The sequence below is a fragment of the Ruditapes philippinarum genome, unplaced genomic scaffold (assembly GCF_026571515.1).
Source record: "Ruditapes philippinarum isolate M1 unplaced genomic scaffold, ASM2657151v2 ctg7565_1_1_1_1, whole genome shotgun sequence".
NCBI classification, from domain to species: Eukaryota; Metazoa; Mollusca; class Bivalvia; order Venerida; family Veneridae; genus Ruditapes; species Ruditapes philippinarum.
In genome coordinates, this window is record NW_026859148.1 from 52510 (window position 1) to 77503 (window position 24994).

The 24994-nt window shown below is 30.8% G+C and overlaps 1 protein-coding gene across 2 annotated transcripts; it reads left to right on the forward strand.

The window, feature by feature from the left end:
• Window positions 1-87: 87 nt before the first annotated feature.
• Window positions 88-23524, forward strand: LOC132755419 (protocadherin-11 X-linked-like). 2 transcript variants are annotated; one of them, XM_060746287.1, is made up of 6 exons: window positions 88-204; window positions 783-878; window positions 11024-13796; window positions 21321-21494; window positions 22463-22595; window positions 22832-23524. In XM_060746287.1, exons 3-6 carry the CDS (start codon window positions 11142-11144, stop codon window positions 23515-23517), a joined length of 3648 nt encoding a protein of 1215 aa, XP_060602270.1. In that variant the 5' UTR covers window positions 88-204; window positions 783-878; window positions 11024-11141; the 3' UTR covers window positions 23518-23524. The 2 variants fall into 2 exon arrangements, with proteins under 2 accessions (XP_060602270.1, XP_060602269.1); XM_060746286.1 differs by lacking the exons at window positions 88-204; window positions 783-878 and adding an exon at window positions 10474-10726.
• The last annotated feature ends 1470 nt before the right edge of the window (window positions 23525-24994 follow it).

Genomic DNA, 24994 nt, shown 5'->3' on the forward strand with positions numbered 1-24994 from the left:
TTTGTTCTAGTTTTATTAATTATTCTATTTCATATACAGTTTGTTGTTGTTTTGTTTTTAACTAAAATCTCTTTTTTTAAACTAATTTCAGTGTTCTTCAATGATAAGTCAATCGGCTGTGAGTTTATAAATGATAGGCAGCATTAAATTCTGAATTTGCAAAAAGAAGGGCTAACAGAGAGTTCTTTTTATGAGATTGAAATGGTAGGTTGGAGAAAGATAATATTTGCAGGCATTTCCTTTCTGTGAAGATAGAGAGAATTTTTCATGTGACGTCCCTATCAGCCACATGCGAGTATATCTATTTGTGTGCTCCCTGCAAAACATGGAACCGATAGCTTTTGCCGCGCTCGTCTGTGATGTAAGACGGAAATAGATATAATAGATATATCGTCTTGCTGTGAAAATATATCATGACTTAGCAATTTTTGAGAAAAAATTAAAAAATACAGGAAATAAATACTATATTTTTTATGGATTCAAGATAAGCATTTGCGATGTTTAAATAAAAGTGGTGGTAATTTGGTATTAATTTTAAGCCATTTTTCAAAAAGAGGTAAAGCTCGTATTTATAAATTGATGCTCGAATCTTTAGTATATAACTCTCACACTGAGATAAAAGCATTAAAACAATGACCGAGTATTTCCCGTGTTTACATTATTTAAGATAAACGTAATCCCGTAAATGGTAATTTAACATCTCTGTTTAAGCATTATGACAAGTTGTTGACTCTGATTTCTTTGTGTCAGTATGGCAGATTATAGGGTGCTTCTGCTTGTAGGGGGCTGACGACCTTTGACATTTAGAAGATTGGTAAGCCGGGACCAGGTTACTTGGTGCCGCTGGTATGCGGGGAGTTTGCACACTGATTTCTGTGGTGGGTAAATGTTTACTATTTAATTGTTACAATGTTACCACTTGTATTTCATTGCTGATGATCAATAAATATCTTGTTTTCTTTATATCCCCAAACACCATTGTGATTTATGTAAAGATTATCTCAGATTCTAGTGGATTAAATAAGTCAGGAAATCATCATTGGTATTTACAGTAATTCCTAATTCTGAAGTTTTTAAGAATATTTTTAACAAATTTATGTATTAAAATTTATATTTCTGTCAGATGACAAAATAATAGCATACATGTGAACTCTCCCACTTGTAGCGGGAGACTCCCACTCTCTGACATCATATTTCAAAGATTTTTGTTAAAATAAGGGGTATTTTAAGAAATTAAAGAAATCTCCCTCTTTTTGGTGCCAGAACATTCTTCTTTGTATATTGCAAATTCTAAAATCTCCCTGTTTTTGAAGAAAAATCTCCCTCTTATTGAAGAAAAAATCTCCCACATGATCATCAAAAAAAGTTCACATGTATGTTATCAACAGTCTCTGAACACAAGTTATAATTGGCTGTTATGTTGTCTCCTAATTATTTTGAATGATTTTTTCATCAAACGTTTCTTTGTTTTTGTGTATTTCATAGGTACATTGTAACAAATGTATAGAACTGTTATTGTCATCAAAGCACAGTTTAATCATTGAACATCATTTGTAATCAAATACAATGTCAGAGCGGTAACTCATGTAAACACTGCGGAAAAGATAAATTAGATTTTATTAAGATAATTTGTCGCCCTTAAATGTAGCTGATGATCCGCACAAATGCTATTCTTTTTAGCTAACGTTTATCTTGCGCCTTTCAGTGTAAAATATCACAAATACGCAGGATGAAATACGACCAGTAAAACAATGAATTTGAACTCCTTGATTGTAACTGTTTTTAAAAACTGTTTCAAAACAAACGGGAACGTTTAAGATGGTTATCAGTCAAATACAGAGAATGTTTTGTGTGTCAAAAGTTTGTTCATTTCCACTTCAATTTTGTTTTTGTAAAACTCTGTATAGCAAATATCTAAACATTACAAGGAATGACAGAGGTTAGCCACTTTAATCAAATTGAGATTTTATCTTTAATTGTAATTTTTTCGTGAAAAAAAAGTTGCCGAGCCAGTGATCAGACAGCGTACAAACCAGGTGTTGATAGAATTCACATCATTTTTACACTCGGCAAACAATTTCGGTGACAAATATCAATTTTGACAAAAATTCTTCACACCAAGTAGTTAGGTCTGATATCTTCAATCGGCAAGAGTTAGGTAAATCATGTTAATTTTACAAATAGAAAAGAAAATGCTACGCTAATGATTCTTTTGCCACTTGAAAAAATTTATCGATAAAAACATTAAACGTTTCGTCAAGACATGGTTGACTTCACGGCTTTGAGTATCACTAATAACCGAAACATCATTTATTCAATAAATTAAATGAAATACTAATAACCCAAAAAATCATTATATGGAATGAATAAAATGACTTGCATTTACAATAATGTTTAACCCAAATGACACTGAACATTATCAGATGTATGACTGACGCGATGACAAAGCTGTGAGGTGTAGGGCGCAACAAGGTGTTAAACGTTCTAAACAAAATTAAAGAAAACAATTTTTAAAAATGAAATACTCAAAATATCTTATATTTGATTATTACTAAATTTTCACTAAATGATCTTATTATATTTTATAATTATCTCTTTCTTTTGAAAGTTTGAAGTGATCATTTTCCAGTAAATTGTGGATTCATTTTATATTGTTTGATTTAAGGTCAGATAAATAGTACATGTTTTTTAGTCTTATACAAACTTAACATGTGATCCAGGAATCTGTTTCAGTTAAAATCTGTGTTTCCACAAATATCTGCCACCTTTCTCAAGAATATGTTCAAATAAAGTTGGAGGACATTAAACATAATTAGATAAATACACATGTAGATGCCATGCCCAGGTCTCAAACTTGTAAGCAAGAGGTCCATAGACGTATATATATAGTTAGTTACCATAGGTAGATTTATAGAATCCATAGTACATGAATTTAGTACTTATATGCAACAATTTTATGTTTATATATGCGAAAATTTAATTGAAACCAATATAAGGGTTATCTCTGGAAAAATAAATTATCATGTTTAAAAACCACTTGACTTCACTTTCATAGTGAAAAGTACAAAATTGAAATTGACTTGTGTACAATGGTCATGTATTTTGTTTCACTTAGTAATTAACAAAAAAAGTGTGTTTCGAGTTTTTTTTTAAAAATGAGATGTTTATCTGATTTGTTTTTTCAAATGGCGGAAGTCAAAATGAGCAAGTATAAAGGATTTTTTGTGGTTAATTTGTAACTGTTTTAAACATTTTGACAAGTTTATAGGTATTTATCCGCCCGATATCTATGATTATGACTAAATGGTCACATAATAAAAGGTCTCTTAGGTTGCCGTTAAGTTGGTCTAATGTAATTAAGGATGGTTTAACTCCGGAGTCATTCTTCGCGACATCAATACCACATCTCATATTAAATTCTTAAAATCTTTATTAGTCATAAAAATGTAAAAAGCATATATTAGAAATATATTTTTTAATCAACAATAGTGCAAATGGATTTTTAAATATATCAATTGTTGAAAATGTTTACAAAGAAAATTGATAATACAAAAATGTATATCCAATTAACAAATTATTTTACATTTTCTGTTCATGATCACACAATTTATAGATGATTAATACCAATTATTGAAAATGTTTACAGTCAAAATTGATGATATATTTAAATAACAAATAACTTAACATTTTTTTTAAAAAAAAAACATCTCAGATAAAGAAAAAAGATTTGCTATAAACTGTACACTTAATATAATAATCCTTCAATAAAATTCTAGAAAGATGAAAAAGTCTCTGCTTGTTTGGTATAATGGTAGCGCCCTGCTTTGAATTTGGAACTCTCCATGAGTTTTAACAATTTAAATATCAAAAATATCAGTAAAGTTGGGCTGTCATTAATTTACTGTTCAGTTTATAGCCTGGTCAGCCTTTATAGATTAATAGGCTGTCCTTGTTCTATATGGTTATATAGACATTTATAGATTAATAGGCTGTCCTTGTTCTATATGGTTATATAGACATTTATAGATTAATAGGCTGTCCTTGTTCTATATGGTTATATAGACATCTTGTCAATTTATGGATAATGATGAATAATGGATAATGTAATACAGCATAAATTATTTTATTGGCATGAATTTCAATTCTAGTTGCTCTGCCAGCTAAAATAAATATACGGAGGGAGAGAGAGAAAGAGAACAGTTCTTTCATCTTTCTAAAAAACCTTGAGATAGGAAATATAAAGCACAAGTCTGATGGTAGAAGGTTAGGTGAGGACTCTTTTTATGTCATCACTGTCCAGGGTGACATCATCAATATTGTGAACATCTTACTGGAAAATCATATCACACTGGTTTTCTTAAAGATATATTACATCTTCCCACTCCTGAAACACTTGACTTTACCCCTGTGTGTGGACAGACTATAGACTGTGTTCTTATTGTCACATTACTTGATTCTACTCTCTGACAATCAATTTAATCAGTGATAGTTTCTTTGGCAAGGGAAGTGCGTACAGTGATAACAACAATTTATGATGTCCAAGCACTTATAACTTCAAACAATTCAATCTTAATTTTCATAATTGCTATCTGAGAGGGATTCATTTTTCTGCCATTATCTTCCTTAATGAAAGATTTCTCAGTCTGGTACTCCTCCTATTTTGCTGTGAAACAAAGCTGGAACCAGTCCAGAAAATTGACAAATAATGTTTTTGTATTTTTATCGATGACTGGGATGTAATTAAATCATTTTTAATAGCAATTTATAGACTATTTGATGCACTTCTGAGCAGAAAAGATTATTTTGGGAGGGATTGATTTATAGGGAAAAAACTATTTTGTTGCAAAACAGACATTTTGCAATATCCATTAGATAATGGTGCTAAATTTTAACCATATAAGGAAATAATGAGAATGGAAGGGCACTATTATTGATGATTAAGTTACACAAGTTTTCTTTTAGTTACTGATATTTTAAGTTCTTAAGACTTAGTACAAATTTATAATTATGTGTTTTTAAGTCGAAGGGACGTGCCTTCACTACCAGGCCAGCGTGCACTTCCATGCAGTCTGACCAGCGTCTATACTGTGGGCAGACGAACATCCAATTTTCATCTTGTTATTCCCAAAATTGATACTGAACAGTTTAAAAAATGGAATCTGGACAAGTCCGTTTAAGAAATTCAGTAGTTTATGTATAAAAAAGTATTATTTCATAGTATCTTGGGGGATTTGAAGCATATCCAAAACTATGATCAAGGGTTCCATTAGTCTCTCTTAAAGAACTTATTTTAGTTCACATAATTGTACAGATATATATGGTCATAAAATTGAGAGACAGTAAGAAATAACTTGAAGCGATTATTGAGAGATTTTTAGAAGCTACTAAAAACCAGTCTGTCATGAAAATTATATCTGAGACATAATTGAGAGAGTGAGGAAAATAAAATGAGAGTAATGGACATTGAAGGAAAGTTTTTATTGCTGGAGTATGAAGGGGTATCTTATATCTACTTTGGTATACCATAAGTGGATAATAGGAGGGTATCATTTACATCAACAAGCTATTTTCCTTTACTTAGACTGTCTACATCAATATTGTTAATGTAGATTACATTACTTGTGTAAATATAGTAATCTATAGGGGACACTGTAACATTGTGGTGACTGGATGGATATCTCGTAGGGATATAGTGGGGGTCCTTGATAAAAGTCTCTTAACTGCATATATAATCAAATATTTAGTTAAGTAATTAATGACAGTACACATTATCATTAACTTTTATAATACCATATTTTCTTGTCTTTATTAAAGAACATTTTATTAAAATTATCAATTCTTTATTAAAGAACATTAGAGTAATTAATATTATCAATTCTTTATTAAAGAACATTTAATTAAGTGATATTATCAATTCTTTATTAAAGAACATTTAAGTAATTAATATTATCAATTCTTTATTAAAGAACATTTAAGTAATTAATATTATCAATTTTTTATTAAAGAACATTAAATTAATATTATCAATTCTTTTTTAAAGAACATTTAATTAAATTATCATAATCAATTTTAATACTTTTACTGTTACTGTTGATCCATCTCCGTTTTTGTGTCGCCTCTACGGAGTAGTGGCGACATATAGGGATCACTTCTCCGTCGTCTGTCTGTCTGTCCGTCTGTCTGTCTGTCTGTCTGTCTGTCCGTCCGTCCGTCACAAAACTTGTCCGGACTACTCCTCATAAACTACTGGTGCAATTTCATCCAAACTTTACAGGAATGATCAGTACCAAGTCTAGTTGTGCATATTGTCAGCATTTTCCGGTTCAATGATTTTTGTCAGAGTTATGGCCCTTTAATAATTTTTAATTTTAAAGTTTGTCCGGACTACTTCTCTTATACCACTAATGCAATTTCAATGAAACTTCACAGGATTGATCTGTAGCTCAAGTCCTTGCGCATATTGCACGGGTTTTCCGGTTGAATGATTTTTGGCCGGGTTATGGCCCTTTGATAAAAACGTTTCTTTTTCTGTGTGTTGCCAGATACACAAAAGCTTGTCCGGACTACTCCTCATAAAGTACTGGTGCAATTTCATCCAAACTTTACAGGAATTATCAGTACCAAGTCTAGTTGTGCATATTGTAAGCATTTTCCGGTTCAATGATTTTTGTTTGAGTTATGGCCCTTTATTAATTTTTAATTTTAAAGTTTGTCCGGACTAATTCTCTTATACCACTAATGCAATTTCAATGAAACTTTACAGGATTGATCTGTAGCTCAAGTCCTTGCACATATTGCACGGGTTTTCCGGTTGAATGATTTTTGGCCGACTTATGGCCCTTTGATAAAAAGGTGTTTTTTTCTGTGTTTTGCCAGATACGCAAAAGCTTGTCCGGACTACTCCTCATAAACTACTGGTGCAATTTTATCCAAACTTTACAGGAATGATCAGTACCAAGTCTAGTTGTGCACTGTCCGTCTGTCTGTCCGTCTGTCACAAAATTTGTCCCAACATGAAATTGGCCATCATGAGGCGACACATGTGATTACTGATCGCTCTTGTTTCTATTTTACAACAGTATAAAAGATTTGGAAAAATCATTAAATAGGATACTTTGTAATACTTAGTACAAGATAATATTTGCACTATCTTAAATAGATGATGTGATCAGATGTATTAAAGATGTCTAGTTATCATTATATTTGTTACTTTTAACTCTTTAAATATTAGTTTATTATTTTCTCTTTGTTGGAGATTAGGAAACGATTTTGAGTTAATTAATTAGGGATCTGATAAAGAACAGTATAAAACATGTCAACATTTTATGAGGCATTGTCCAGTGTATCTACCTTGATGTATGTCTGGCCAGGGATGGCTTGAAGGGGCCAGGTATAAAATCTACATAAAATCTTGTATGTTATTACATAGTTTGCTGGGGGGATAAAATTGTTTTACAAATCTATTTTATTGCCTTCCATTTCATAATAACTTTGCACTATTTATGATGTAGGAATTTTAATATCTTGTTAAACATTTTATACTACAAAGTATTTAACCTGTCAAGATTCTGCTTTGATGATACAAAACTTTTACAGTTTTTATTACATATACTATAACACCTTCCAGCAATTTTACCTTTTTTTTCAAAAACTTAAAATAGTGTTGCTTTTTATGTTAGTGTGAAAAGTGTTGGTGCTGTTTTTTTATGCATCTACAAATATACATTTTCATGTTTACTTTATGAAGTGTCTCTACATAAAGGTATTGAAATTTCAATTATGATTAGTAATTTAACCTAAATGTGGATATTTTTAAAGAAGCTCCACTGAGTTCCAAAAGTGTAAAATTTGAAATTCTTACAAAGATTAACATGTGCACTTCCTTAATACAGAAAAATATACAAGAAAATAATAAAAATATATTCTCAGAACTAAGATGAAGGAATATTTGTTGGGCATGTGACTACTGCTACTCCCAATCATGCAAACAAATAAAATCAAATTTGTGCACCCTATTTATAATGGCAATAGATGAATGTATTGTAAGCTTAATAAGGGCCCTTCTGCCATTTCAAGCACAAAAAGCAGCTATCACTATCGAATACCTAGCAATGTATTTTATTTTTGCCTTATTAATATGATGTGGATGATAACTGTAAAGAATTATTAAAGTTAATTGCTTGTTTTGTATTTATTTACTTTTTTGTTACTGTATAACAAAAATATTTTATAAATGGTAAGTTTAAATATACATGTATATAAAAGATATATGGCCGTGATATATGAGGGAAGTAATGTTAGCAGAACATGGTGAAACTACTGTATACTGTTTTATCCTGGTTTGATTGACACGTCTTTATATCATCTAGATGTTTGTAACAGCAAAAAATCTTCATGTCCAACTACAATCTTTATGTTAAATTTATGACATAATAAATGTTTTTGTTGTATTGATTCATGTAGAAAACAAAGGAAATTAGTGGGTGCCCTGACATAGAGGAAAACAATTAATGGCAAGTTCAAATTTTCGGTCAATTCTGACAAACATTTCCTGTCAAACTGTAGTTTAAAGTTTCTAGTTTAACATTTGTCATAAATAAATCTATTTGAATCAATCGGGACACAGGAGACATTCAAACAAACAAAGATACATGTATTTTATTTTCAGTCGCCCCACCACTGTGATTATCATCACAAATAGCATTATGCAGTAAATGTGCATCTTAATTATTCTGTAGAAAATTGATGTATTTTATTTCATCCTCTTGTAAAATAAAAATAAAAAAGTAACTTGCAGTGCCATCCCATTAAAACGACTTTTTAGGTTTTGAAGGACATTAATCTGTGATAGTATAGGAAAAAAATCTCTGATAAAATACCAGTACTGGTAGTAAAAATTCTATGATATTAACAGGGTCTTTCAAATAATTCTATTTGAAAGACTGTGGATATTAATACAAAAAAAAATTAAAATAGAAAAAAAAAACTATGATATATTTATACTTCAAACTTTTTTATTATCATGTTTATTGCAACATTAAAATTTCTTCTTCTTGATAATTTCTTATCAAAAATAGGGAAAGTAAAAATCTACAAGTTAGTGGCATTACTGTACTAGACTTTCATGCTTGCAGTTATGTGAAAACAGGAAGAATAACAATTTATCTATTCAGTTTTAAGCCTATGATACCACAAAACTAAATCTTTTCATAATTTTTTTCGATATTATAGTTTTATCAAGGATTTAAATTAATATCTTGTAGAAATCTCTCATAACGTTATTTTACCCTGTATTTCAGAGATAATTTACCAAAATTATTATTTTCAATTTATTGAAAAGAATAAAATCTAATCCTTTTAAAATGTAACACACAAAAAAAAAAAATTTTACTCTCAGTATGTTAAAAGTATTGCTATTTTCTGTCTTCATCGAGAAACACAAATGTTAAAGTTATAAATGACAGTAATAACTCTTGTTTTACTATAATTACTTCACAGATAATACATGTGTTTGACAATAGACATTGTAGTTCTTGAGAAAAAGTAGAGAGTTAATTTTGAGTAAACTGAGCAATATCAATTAAAAGAGGCACTTGTCTAATTGTTAAGATAACTTGTACATGTGTGGGGATAATTAGTGAGGGTGTGTGGCTGCCAGTTAAAACTCTCTCAGGGATAATCCTTCTCACCCAAAAACTAAATCATTATGTCAAAGTTAATCTTGTTATTCTGTGATACATGATAGAATACTAGGAAAGATAGATTACTTCCTACAACGATATATCCCACCTTGTCTAAATGGTCGAAGTGTATTTTATATTAATAGTTTTAAAGTGTTTTTAATATATAATCTGGATACAGTGTTTCAATTGAAAAGTAAGATTCCATTTATTTATTAATTTTTGTTTATTCAATGTTGATCCAAGTATTATGATATTTTCTTTTTATTATCAGGAAATATTTGAAAGACCCTGTTATTATTATAGGGAATAAAATGTATTCCTAAAAAAATAAAAATAGTTACTATGTTAAATATATCTTAAATTTTAAGACAAAGAAACTTTTTCAGGGATATTAAATCAACTTGAACATTCTGTTTTGTCTATTAAACATAAGTCTGTCATCATTAACACTTTAAAATCAATTAAGAAACAAGAACGATTTTCTTTTTATCTTTGTTTGTGAAAATTTGTCATAAGGTCTACATTTACACCATGTGTGTAAAGTTAAAAAAGAATTTATAATAAGAGGATTTATATTTTCAGTATGTTTTAAACCTTTTTTACTTTGACAATCTTTATAGCAGAAAGCAATTTATTGAAGAAATCTGTGCATCATGTTTTTTTCCATATGTTTTACATTATAATCAAACATGTTTTACGTATAGTATTATTTTCAATATCAGCACTCATCTGTTGCTAAACATATTTACCGCAATAATAAATGTGAAGTGTGCCATGATAAAACCTATAGGGTGGTCTAATTGACTGTCCTGTTATATGATTGGCTGTTTGTCAGTTGGGGCGGGACTATAGAAATGATTGACACCCAATTATCAAACAAGTGTAGGAGAATTAGAAATCTGTCATAATACCGTACACATGTTTGAAAATAAGAAGTATCTAAAAAATTATTAAAGCGTAAAAACATACAAATGATGGACTTAAGTGTTACATATTTTTATTTATCATTTTGTTAAGGAAGTAGATTTATATCAGAAGAATTGGTAAGATTATTTTAATCTTAAATTTTTCAAGCATTCTCATCATTTTAATTGGAATGTTCTTTTTTTTTCTTATAAAGTAATTTCTGTTTTTTGGTGATGCAAATAAAAGCTTTAAGTGAAGGAGGGATTTATTTGGTAAGAGGATTTGATCTGATTGAGAAATGCGTCTGCTTCAAAGAGGATAGTGATTGTGAATTTGAACGACGTAATTATCGGGTTGTAATTGGACTAGCATCTCCAGATAGAAATATTTTTAGTGGATGTTTTAATTTAAAATAATCTTTTCAAATATTTCAGAGTATTGAGAGTGCAACAGACAGCAGTTAGGACGTGGACATGACACACAGTAAACAAAGTTGATTTATTTTTCGAGAGGAGCTCTTAAATTTAAATTTGAAAAATCTACAAGGCAAAGATGGAGAATTCATTTGGATATATATTTGTTACATATGTGTTTTTTTCATGTAATTTACTACAATATTCTGAAGCTGTGACATACACAATTACTGAAGAAGGTGTGTCAAATGAATATATTGGTAACATTGCTGTTGATTTTAATTTTACTGTTCATATAAATGATGGGAAATTATTGCGATTTAGTTTCTTAAATCAAGAGCAACATCATGTTGCGTATTTCAACATTTCGGAAAATACTGGTGATTTACGGACAGTGGGAGTACTTGATCGAGAAAACGTGTGTAATGGTCCTGCGCAGTGTTCAGTCATTTTAGAAATCGCAGTTACAGCAACCAAAAGTTCATTTTTTGACAAAGTAAAACTTAACATAACTATTGAGGACATAAATGATCATGCACCTAAATTCACAAAACCATTTGAAACCATTTCATTTTCTGAAGACGCTAACATCGGCGCTTCGTTCACAATTGACGGAGCTATTGATCCAGATAGCTCAAAGTTTGCAGTGAAATCTTATAACATCACACCGACTGGTTTACCATTTATACCAAAATTAATAAAAAATCTCGACGGAACAGCCAGTGTTCAGATCATAGTCAATGATGATCTCGACAGAGAAAACACTGACCATTACAAAATTCAACTCATTGCGGAAGATGGCGCAATCCCGCCAAGGACCGGAAGTATTCCCATTAACATTACAATCACAGATGTTAATGACAATTTTCCAGAATTCACTAACAAAATGTACAATGCCTCAGTCGAGGAAGATATTTCAATAAATTCTACGATTTTGCATGTTACTGCAAATGATAGGGATATCGGAGACAATGGAAAAATCATTTACAGTTTTGCTGCCCATCAGCCCCAGGACATTGAGCCATTGTTCTCAATTAATTCTATTACTGGCGAAATCAAAACGATTGGAAAATTGATATACAGTCCTGGACATCAGTATCAAATAATTGTGGAAGCTAGGGACACTGGTCTGCCGCCAAAAGTAACGCAGGCCTTAGTATATATACAGGTTCAAGATGTCAACAACAACGCACCAAAGATAAAGCTGAACTTACTATCATCGTCAAACTTTGCAAAAGTTTCAGAGCATGCTGACATTGGAGCAGTAGTTGCTTTGATTGGGGTAACAGACGATGACGTTGGCTGGAATGGAATAACAAACTGTACAATAGAAAGTGACTCATTTGCACTGCAGAAGTCAGATATTAACGAGTATACCGTAGTTGTTACAAAGCCACTCGATCGTGAAACAAGGGCTGTATACAACATCAGTGTATTCTGTGAGGACCTTGGAACTCCGCCTATAAACTCCACAAGCTCTTTTAATATATCTGTTGTAGATGAAAATGACCATGTTCCTATCTTTTCAACTCAGAATTATAAAGCTAAGATCAATGAAAACAACAATTATGGGGATGTTATTTTAACTGTGTCTGCTTTTGATGCAGATGTTGGCAATAATGCTAAAATTCATTATGAACTGAGGAGTGACTCTTGGACTGATTTCATCATAGAACCAAGTGATGGAACAATTCGTGCAATGAAACCATTTGACAGAGAGGAACAAAGTCAGTATGAATTTTTCGTACTTGCGATAGATGGCGGCGAAGAGCCACATACCTCGACAGCTACGGTTATCTTGACAATCATTGATGAAAATGACAACAGACCAAATTTTGAGCTGGCACATTATGATTTCAAAGTTCCGGAAAATCATCCCGAGGAAAAAGTTGTTGGACAAGTTGTGGCCAAGGACAGAGATGCTGAAAATAATGGAATTGTGACTTACACTATTGCTGAAAATTTCAATATGGTTTTGCCATTTAAACTTGATCCTAATGGATTCTTAAAGACTAAAAAACCACTTGATCGTGAACAGGTGGAACGTTACGACTTCAGAGTTATTGCAACTGATCAAGGGTCACCTAATAGATTGAGCTCCTCTGTTAACGTAAGTGTATTTGTTACTGACACAAATGATAACGCACCTTTCTTTAATTCACCAAAACAATCCGGACAAGTAATTTACATATCAGTGACAACTCCTGTAAACACGCCACTTTATCTAATCAAGGCTGATGACTTGGATGATGGGAGAAATAAAGAATTGACATACACAATCGAGGACAGAAATGATACACATATTTTTGATATCAACGACATGGGTCAAGTACTTGTTGCAAGGCCGATGGAAAAGGGGGAGGTAAATTTATACATGATTGAGATAGTAGTGTATGATAATGGAAATCCTCAAAATTACGCAAAAACTAGGTTGATGATGGCAGTAACGGTGGATAACAATACAACCATGCCTCCGGTTAAAGAAGGTCTACACAGCCAGAACTTGCTGATTGCCCTAACTGTTGTTATCGTTACAGTCGTTTTGGCGGCAACAATCGTTGTCACAATTTGTGTGATTCGTAGAATGGATAAGAAAAAACGTGAATTCTTCGGCAACGATTCTAATAGTGATCATTCATCAGAAGCAGAAGTTGTTCCTGGCATGGCAGGCGATGGACAGAAGGATTTTTACTCTGGACCAAACACCACTTCAAACTTGGCACCAGTTGTTTCACACATGTCTTTGGACAGAAATTCCATCACCAAAGATTACATCTATAAACCTAGAATGAATGTAAGTATACAGTGTTCTTTTTGGTCTATAGAGTGATAAATGGTCGTACAGTTCATCAGTACCTCAGTGTGCCTGGGTTTCATACTTGAACCTGCCTGCTGGTTTAGTTAACATCATGTTTTGTTTATATATTTTCTGTAGACTCTATAGAGTTGAATGGCCAGTAGTTCTCTGGGTGTTAGTGAAAGAAAAGTGGATTATTCTGTTATATATGAGAGTATGAAGGTGTTTTCTTGATGAAAATTATTGGTGTGCTATCAGTAACTGTTAAGCAATATGACCATTCTATGGACAGAAACAAACATTTCACCCTGTTCATGTTTGTTAAAAAAAAATTGTCAAAATTACCATGTGCTATAATCTATACTAAAAAATGTAAAAATGTTCATAAAATATTCTAATAAGCATAATTATAAAGTAGAATTTATTTTGCATATTTTTTGGGGGTATTTTTGGGGGTAACTGCCTTGTTTTGCCACATTTGTATTTGATTTAAGTGTTTACACCAAGATTGAGTCATAGTGAAAATTCATTTTTCATTTTTTTACCTCAAAAATATAGTCAATAGAATTAACCCATCGGTATAACAGCCTTTTAAGGGCACACATTTCTGTGAAATTACAGGCAAATTTTTGCTGTGTCAGTCATGTATTAATTTATAAACATCTGAAACATTTAATTTCATATGATAAATGGATTAATCAAAAATTCAATTAATTTACAGTCGTATCAACAATATGTAAAGCAATTTTCAGGAAATCACAAATTAATTCTTAAATCAGTTTCAACTAATTACAAGCAATTCATTCTTCATAAGGGGGCCAGCGAAGAAATAAATTTATATCAAAGTACTAAAATTATATAGTGATACAAAATAATTACCAACCTGTATATGTCAGGTGGTATTAAAATAATTTACGTCATTCACAAAGAAAGACAAGCTACAATTAATGGTATAAACTTCAATTTTGGCTGATACAATTTTATTTTATTGCTATTATCCTGGGTGCAACAGCCTAGGATTATGTGCTAGCATTAAATATGTAATTTTCAGTATCTCACAAAAATCAGGTTTTTATCACAATTGATACAAATTATGGCCTTTTTATTGTAAAATTGTAAAAAGTTTTACTTTTCCCATTTATGCCATAATTTTATATTGTCCGACAAAAATGGCAAGTTCTCATTTCCCTTAGGCTGCAATCATGATATACATGAACTTTTAGTCATGATATTGTAACACTATACATTGTCTTCTATTAAAATGTATGAAATCAACTTCAAAATTAATCAGTTTTTCCCATCTAATAGCATACAAATTGAGTATTTATAAATTGCCTTCACAATTTGTCATTTTCTTAATTGGAAGCTTTTAATTGATCCAGATCTCTGATAAAAGATTTCATATCAGTCTATGTTATCAAGAAGCTTGTGATGTTACCATGATTTTGCTGCGTTTACTCCAGAGATGGGGAGTATTTATTTGTGGGAAGATAACATTACTGTTATCTTTTTGGTACAGGCTAGGGAGCACGTGCAATACAGTTAGGGTGGAGATAATGTTCCACAAATATTTATATATGTTTAGTAATACAAGATTATCCATAAAGTCTGAGTTTCTGAGTTGATGAAATATAATGATAAACTATGTCAACTGGGGTCTGACATTGTCAATTTGCAGACAAATTGATGTGTAGTAGAGAAAAACCACTTTAACTATAAGTTAGTGCTAAACTTGATTTCTCTCTTCCCCCACCCTGTCCCCAACCCCATCTTACCAGTAAAGTGCCTAAGAGGCAGCCAGCTGAATGTTAATGTGCTATCAGTATGGAGCCAAACTACAATAACTCTGCATTCTGTCCATACTCTCTAAGACTGGCTGCTAAATTTTAGCATTCTTTTTTTTTTTTTTTACTAAAATCCCCTTTTATCAACAGTTAATATGTCACAGCAACAAAAGTCAATGATAATAAGAGTTAAGAACTTGATAGTATTTTATATGTATACTATGACAGCCTATTTTATTGATTGTAAGTAACTACCGTTAACTACAGACATTACTAGGCATCATATATTATTATTAAAAATACAGCAATATTTTATTGCTCCAATGTGTGGGAACATTGATCAACTTTCAGTGAACTTTGCAAAGAGTTGTCCTCCATCAATTTTTTTATATGTTCAACAATAAATAACCTGTTTTAATACACATTTCTACAGCTAAATTACAAAATCTATCTATTTCCTGGTTAGATAGACAACAGCAAAAGACGTTAATGTTGTTTTTGGTTTGGTTATTATTTTTGATGTATATTTTTTACTTTATGAAAATCATAAACATGGCTTTATAATATCAGTAAATTCTCTATAAACATTTTGAAATAAGTTGATCGCTGTGTGATGAGGTTGTGTTTTTTTTTTCAAGTAAATCCGCAAAATCTAGGGATTATTTAAATGGGAGTTTTCATTTCTCAACTTAATGTGAAAACACATGACGTCTAACAATGAACTAATACTTTCCACATGAACTTTGGTGCAAAAATATGTTTCTTTCATTTCATATTTCTTTATGTAGCAGATTTTAAAAGAAATTTACTGATGTTTTTTACTTCAAACATTAATATTATACAAGGTGATTTTTTATGTTGTTACGCAAGACTAAAATGATTTTTATGCCGATTCCTGCTGAAAAATAAGAAAGAAAGATAGAAAGTTAAGTGAACAGATGCATTTCGAAATGAGAACTCTGCTAATGTGATAATTCGAAACACAGCAATATTACACCTGTAAACAAAACAAATTACTTTCCCATACTGCTTTAATTGCTGACGGGAAATAGGTTTTTTGTTCCACTAGATTCAGAAAATGTATACAAGCTATAAGAAACATTGAGAGATGACTACAACATTGTCAATACTTACTTTTTCTCTGCTTAATGAATTACAGCATTTTAGTGAGAATCTATTTGATATACAGTAACAGAATGGGGCTTCCATTAGTGGAATTTTGGAAATAATTTACCCCTTGAATTTGACTTGTGATTTTCATAATGTAATGCTTTTACCGTATATAAATATAATGTGGCATTCAATGTCAAACATTTTGCAGTATTTTGGAACTTAATGGAAGCTCTGTCAAAAGATTTTCAGTTTTCTTCAGTTGTTGTGTCAAGTTTGATAGCAGAACGCTTTAAATGCATTTCTGAAATAAGTATTTCAAATTTGTGCCAACCATTTAAAATATAAATTATTTTATTTTTCCTATTACTGCCCAAAAATTTATTTTATCTCAAGAATATGATGGTTATCAGTAAGTAATGAAAGTGGTATATTATTGTGTTACTCCTCTATTTTAATGTGTCAAACATCATAAATCAAAATTATATAATGCATGACCATGCATTATTATATCTGTTTTTTCAATTTGCTTTCAAGTAATAAGATATATAATTGTTCACGCCAAAAGTTAAAAGTATTTTTTTATCTTCGTTTATCTGGCGCTATATAAACCTTGGGATCATTTCTCATAGTTCATCAACTGTCAATAACTTATTTTCACATTATGAATATTGGCTCATATAATTATACCTTTGAAAAAATAATTTTTTGGGGTTATTTTTAACATTATTTTCTTCACATTTTTTTCAATAAATCAAAGATAAGTTTAATGTACAGATATGGTTATTTTCTACACAATGTCCCCATTGCTCGCAAATTGTTGATATTATTCGAAAAACGTCTCATTTAAATACCGCCGTTGTGATTTAATTATTTTGTACCGCTTGCATTCGTATTACAGTATCATTAGTAAAGTGAAATGCTTGACTTTTATTCATCACCAAATTTATTTAAATGTTTATACTTTGATCATAGTGTCATGCTTGTAGTTATTTACCCAGAATGCATCACCTCAAAAGGAAGTAAGTCCATTTGTTCGGACACGAGCGAGTCGTAAACAACAATTTGTGAATCAATTAAACGCTCCGCAGTGGAATATATGTACATAGTACAAATATCATGTTTAAGAATGGGACAGTAAATCATCATGTTAATGGATTGAGTTAGGACTTTATGGTCAACAAGCTTTCAGTATGTCCACAAATCGGAAATTCCATAATTATTTACTGATAAACAAAATGGAATAATTCAAACTACCAATCAACCTGATACCCATTGGTTTGGTGATACTCGCTCACTCAAAATGACTGGTCTCAGTATTTCAAAATAACTGCTCTCTCACTCAAAAAAACTGCTCTTTCCCTCAAAATAACTACTCACTTACTTAAAATAAATGATGCTCTATGCTCGTATATAGATGTGAGATACAAATTTGACAATTTCATATTTGTTAATGGTACATACATGCAAAAAAGATTACTATATTGCAAATATGTCTGTTTATAAAGGTATGAAATGTCACAACAAATATTTCTATTATGGACTTTGACTACATAAAAACCACAGTTTGGTGTGTAGAAGAACTGTTTTAGCATTTTTCTCATTAATGTAAGCTTAATGCTTTGTCATTTCCTTAAATCGCAGCTTTTCCTACCTAATCCTGCCGTTCAGCAGTAATCGCTAAATAAGCGGGCCTAAATTTAAGACTGTATCAATAGAAAGATTAAAATTGATATGCAATTGTCTGAAAACATAACCCGTCGACAAGTAAGTGCCAAAATGTTGTATTATCTATATGCCACAGCTTTCTCTCTAAATGCTTTTCGCACTGGCTGTTGAATAAGAACTTAATTAGGCCCCAGACCATTTTTAAGGGTGTGATAAACAATACTGTTAAAACTACTGATTGATTCGCATATCCTGATATTCAATAAGAAAACATTTAAAGCAATTAGGTCTTGTAATCAAGTTAATTCTCCTGTAGAGTAACTGGCATACGATCCATCAAAATCTTAAAATGGAAATGTAAAAAATTCCCATTGAGAGAATGCCAGTAAACTGGTTTAGGGAATCATTTAATTTATGCCAAATACGTAAACATTCCTGTTTAAGGAAACGATGAGAAAGTGTTTGCAAACACACTGATGTACAAGTTATTTTTTGTGTACAGCAGGGTAAAAGTTGGTAATTTTCATATTGTGTTTCCTGAAAGTGTTATTTTTATGTCAACTTGAGCAGTAATTATGGTTGCCAATTTCATGTTAATGTCTGATACGGTGTCAAATAAGTTGCTGAAACAAAATCGGGTAATTATTGTGACATTTTTGTTCAGTAAATTTGAAAACACAATTCTGCTGCGCAAAAAGGGTTGAATTGTTTGCCCAAGTCAACATTTGCATTTAAACGATTCTTCGTTCAGTAAAATGTATTCAGATGACCAGTATAACTTTTGAATAGAAGATGTTTTGTTCAAATCAAAACATAAACTATACGAAATTGTGGGTTTTCACGAGTGCATCGAATTTGAACGAGCGTACAAATAGGTTTACGATACTTAAATACGGGAACAATAGCTAATAACTCTTACTCCCACCTATAATTTTCACAGTTTAAAAACTCATGAACAAATGTTTATAACCAAATAAAGATGCAAAAAATAGAGTCTTTTCTAATTTCGAAATAGTATCAACTCCTAAACAGGCCTGGTATACTGGCAATCATCTTTACAGGAAAAAAATGTTAAGAGCTACAATGCATATCTCTTTATTGTCTGTTCATGGTTAAGTCAATATATAAAAAATAGAATTGTAGGAAATTAAAACTAAACTTTGTATGGAGACAAGAATTTCTTTCATTTTTAATGATAATTTAAAGTAAATATGTTAAACAGTCCTTGTAATGATAAACTGTATGTCTTTGTAACATTATTTTAACAGTTTCTTCACAACTAAAATCTTAAAGTATTTTATTTTGATACTTCTTTTATACATGTATATATATATTACATATTTATTAGGGCACAGACAGTTGTTTTTTCTCACTTAATTGGGAAGAACCCTTAGCCTTGATTTTAGGAAAAAATTTCTCTAAAGTTGCTAATTTTGGAAGTAAAAAAGCTAGTGCAAGTTCAGATTTTTGGGAAAACTGCATGATTTTAATGAAAATTTCATTTTGGAAGAAACTTTTCTTGGGCCTCTGTTATAATTATAAGGTGAACAATCACTGTCAAATTTGCAATATTTTCTAAATTGTAAATAAACATATGCAAACAAAGGACACCAATTAATGTAAATTTAATTTAGTGATAGATATCTAGTTATCTTGGTCTTAAGTAAATCATTCAGATTTTTTATCTCTTTCTTACGATATTAGACTCCGTGACACCTCAATACTTTTGTCACAGTTTAAAAACAAAAGATTTGGCCGTAGATTTATGATATACACTGATATTAAGAAAATGAGTCATTTTATATCAGATTTTTTGGTTTATTAATACCTTATGTATCTAATAAATGATATGCTTATGATATAGGAGTGCCAATTTATTAGTTATAGTTCTGACACATAGGAAAAAATAGTTATAACATGGATAACTATTAACTGTTGATGATAATTTTAGACTCTGTCACAACACTCTGTATGAGGAAACAGTCATTGTATAGATTTTCATTGAAAAGAATTTTTTTTTTTTGAATTTAAGAAATGTTTTTTGGCTGTCATGTAAATAGGTTTTAAAAAATGAATTAAAAAATTAGATCACAACTTCACAACAATATTTTTATTTAACAGAAGAATTATTGTGACTTGTTTGGGGGAGAGCAATTAAAGATTGGCTTAAAGAGATTAACACTTGCCGTTAACTTTGAATGATATAATCATGAAACCATCTTTATATTGCAATTAAGTCCTTTTGTGACAGTGACACCGAATAGATAGCTATTTTGCAAATATCACTGCACGTGGGGTTCTTAAATTAAAGAAAGAGATGAGAGGATAAATTTCATCAAATAATTTCTCAGTGATTCGTCAATCTGTGAAAATCATTTTTTACAATCTCGATCGTGAAATATTTAATTTCGGTGACTCATTTTGACTATTTGTGAGAAAAACCTCCCACAGAAGTTGTATATAAAAGAATATTGATGTAGCATTATTGGCCTAGTGACGGTCTTTCTCTGGTCCAACTGAATGAAAAAATGTCGTATTTGCTTATCCTGGCATTAAAATGGGCAAACATTGTTTGTATTTTAGGGGGATAATGTATTTCATTAGAGTTCTATTTTCATGTCATATTTGCTCATTAGATTTTATTCATTGGAATTGTAAATCACTCTTTTATTAAAGTAAAATAGGGGCGTGTTTTCAAGTACAGTTGGCAGTAAGTTTTGATTTCTTGATAATGACATTCAATTTCCTAAAGCTGATTGTTTCTTATTAGCCCCTGACCAACATGTAGTCTGCTACAAACATAAGGCTAAAGCTTTCTATACATTCATAATAACCGGAGATTCAATTGTGTCACAATAATTGTTATTTAACTTATGTACAATGAATATATATATATATATTTATATGCCAGCATTTTTATAAATGTTCATAAAATAACATACAAGCTTATTTTTTTCAGACACCAACTCCTTCTATGACGTCTGCTGTTGACCCAACAGACGTTGACATGCAGATCCATGGTAACCCACTGTCACATGACAACAGTGCACCAACCGTAAACAGGCTAGCATCGCTACGCTTACATCAGGCTCTTATACAGTCACATGACAAACAATGGACCAATCAGAATAATGTAAGCAGAATTTCTCTTTCATTTTGACTTTTTATACAATGTTTTGTTATAAGATGCAAGATTAAGATTTTTTTTTTGGTATCAATACTTTCTCAATAGCTTGTCCATTTTGTCATGGTTATTCTTTTTAACAGCAATTTTATTTGTATGTCCAGTTTTTGATATGCAAGATATAATTGAAGGAAATAATTCATTTTTATGCATAAAGAACATAGTAATAAATCTAGACATAAAGAATTTTTTGTCCCTTTTAACATAAAAGATAAAAGGTCATGCAATCACACCTTTTTATTGGGTAATCAACACTTTTTACATATATAATTTCCTTCAGCAGACTTGATATTTCACTTGTCTGTGTAATACCTGATTGAATAATTGTCCGAAATCAATGACCAATCAAAAAACATTGTAACATTTGTGTTACCTGTACCCTTAAAAAAACCTTTGATGTTTTACCTACACTATCAGATGTTGACAGTGTTACACAATTGATTGCTATATTTGACAGCTAGGATCATTACCTTTAATTTGTTGATAGGAAGTTTTCACAAACAAGCATATTGTGTTTTAATCCTTTGATTGAAATTTTACACTTTTACAAAAAGAAACTCTAAAATTGTTAGCATACTTGGTGTGATGTTTTAATTAATGATTATGTCTGGTGTTCTTTAACTTTTATTGTTATGATTGTAAGTGTTGGGGCCATAAAAATGTTAAAAGCCAATGTTCTGTGCCAATTTTTCTGTACAGCCATAGGAACAATCTTAATTAAATAAGAAAATACTAGGCAAAATAAGCAAATAAAAAATAAATGTTTTTATGAATGATTCATTTATATATTGTTTTCTATTCCCATAATTCATCTGTAGGTAAGAACCCCCATCCGTGTAGAATAAAAGTAAAAACTTATTCTCTTATTTCTTTGCAATATGAAAAAATTTTGAAACAGTTTTAATTTTTGTTTACAGACTGATCAGAACAATGACATGTATTTATCAAGGCCAGGAGCCGAGGACACTCATAGTCAACTCTCTGAGGATGGCGATAGTGGGAGGGGCGGGTCTGTTAGTGACGGTCACATGGGAATCTCGCAAGATGCAGGTATAACATAGTTAATGAAATAATGTAGATTTAGTTATTTATAGATTTTGGTCAGATGACTTTGTTATAATTAAATTATCCTGAAATTTTCTGAAGTATTTCGATACAGTTCAGTTTTGAAATATAAATACACATATATAATGTATGATAATTAACTCAAACAGTTGTGTTTCATAATTGATACTTTTGTTTAGATATTCAGCATTGTATCTAATAAATGTTTGTTTTTATTTCAGATGATTTAAGAATTATGCAGCTACAGAACATTGTTCGTCAGAGTGGAAGACGAGGCACCCCACCACACTTACATCGTCAAGATTATGACAATAATAAATATCCGCAGAAACCTTCAAATCTTACACCAAGAGAAAACCCATCTAATCTTACTCCTAGAGACAATCATGTGAACCAGTCAGATTCAAATAATCATTGTGACCAATCATTTGAAAATAGGAAATTAAATCCACCTTACTCTAGATCAAACACAGACCTTTTTTATTCAGAAAATGATAAAAATACAAACAATGAAAGATATCCTCCTTACCAGGAAAATAGTGCACCAACAAAAACAGTGACATTTTGTACAAATCCACAAAAAGCAAAGTCAGGTGCTGGTATACAAATGGGACTATCATCGTTTTCCAGTCAGCATCATCCACACAGTTCCAGACACAGGCCAAATCGGCAACATTCATTTGATACTTTTGACAATTATCGGCATTCACCAAATTTTTCAAAATCGGACCATAGTCGTATGTATCCACATAATAATAGACATTTGGATGAAACGATGGAAAGTGTTACGACAGCGTATGATGACGATGATAATACAACAACATCGGGAAGTTATACCATAGATAATAATGCTAATGAAGACTTTATGGAATTAAATGTTGCACAGTTAAAAGATATTTTTGTGTAAATAAAAACCAAAAAAAACTGAGTGATACAAGGGAGACTAATACAGATTGGCCAGTGATTTGATATTATATAAGTTGTCTCCCTTGCATTAATAATTTTTTTGAAAGTGTTCATTAATTTACAAATTGTATAAAAAAAAATATTAATTTCGATTTAGTCAATCAATTTTACTTTTATTTTAAAAAATAGATAGATTTGGTGATGTACACATTTTTTTCTATCACATTTATCATGAATTGTTAGGTATGTGTCTCAGAAGGGTGTACGATAAATGATGATATGTCCATAAATGAAATAGTTTAAATATGATACAATTATGATAGGTTTCTTGAGGTATTTACTCTGGTTTTCAATTGATTTAAAGAACTTATTTATCTTACACAGTTTTTCATTATAAAGCTGAGATATTTGGTTTCAAAATGGTAATTCTATTTTTTTTTTCAAGTTTAATCCAGCACTTCTTATTGGCTTTGTCAGATATAAGTAATGTCTATATAATCATATCAGATTTTAATAAATATTATAGAACACAACTAACATCACCAGAAATAAGTAATTTTTAAAGTCTTCAAAATTATTTAGAACATCTGATCATTTTATATATTCAAAATCAAATTTTTTATAAAGAATTTTCTCAAATAGAAAAAAAGTTTTTTTGATAAAATACTGATTTAATGACACAAGTAAGAAAATATTTTACTGTAAGTTATCATCATACATAAAGCTACAGTGTAACCTCTGCAGGGCAGTCCACTGTAGACCAACATTGTATACCTTTTTACTTCATAAGTTAAAGAATTTTAAAATAGATTTAACCTCTATAGAGCATAACATTTTGGAAGCAACCAAATTCTTTGCCTTCTTATTGGGTGTTGTTTTGTAGAGGGGTTGTTCTGCATTTTGGTGCCATCATTGTAAACCTACAACAACCAATTTAGGGCAGATATCACATATGTGCAACCAGACAAGCCACATATATGAAATATATATCACAGTAGTAGAAATCTTTTATCCAAATATTTGGTTCTAAAAGTTTTTTAAGTCTAAGGTCACTTAATCTTCCCTTTTTTTTTATAGAAATGATATTATTTTGTTAATGATACTTTGTTATTGATTTGTTTTTGTATATAAACGCTCAGGTGCTATTTATATCTGTATAAAATTATGAAAATAATAAATGTCTATATAAAATAACAAAATATGTTCAGTTTTGATTTAAAAAGAGGGTGTCCATGGCCAAGTGATTAAGGTTGTTGACTTCAAACAACTTGACCCTCACCCTGAAGGTTCCAATCTCATGGACTTCAGATTTATTTATTTGACAAAGGTATCTTGTTAGCTTGTAAAACGTTGGTGATTCTACTTGGTTTTCCACTTTCACCTGAAATAATGCATGGAGGGGACACCTGAGGTCTTCCACCAGTAAAGCTGGAAAGTGGCCATATGACACCTCCTGTGTTGATGTGACATAAAGCGAA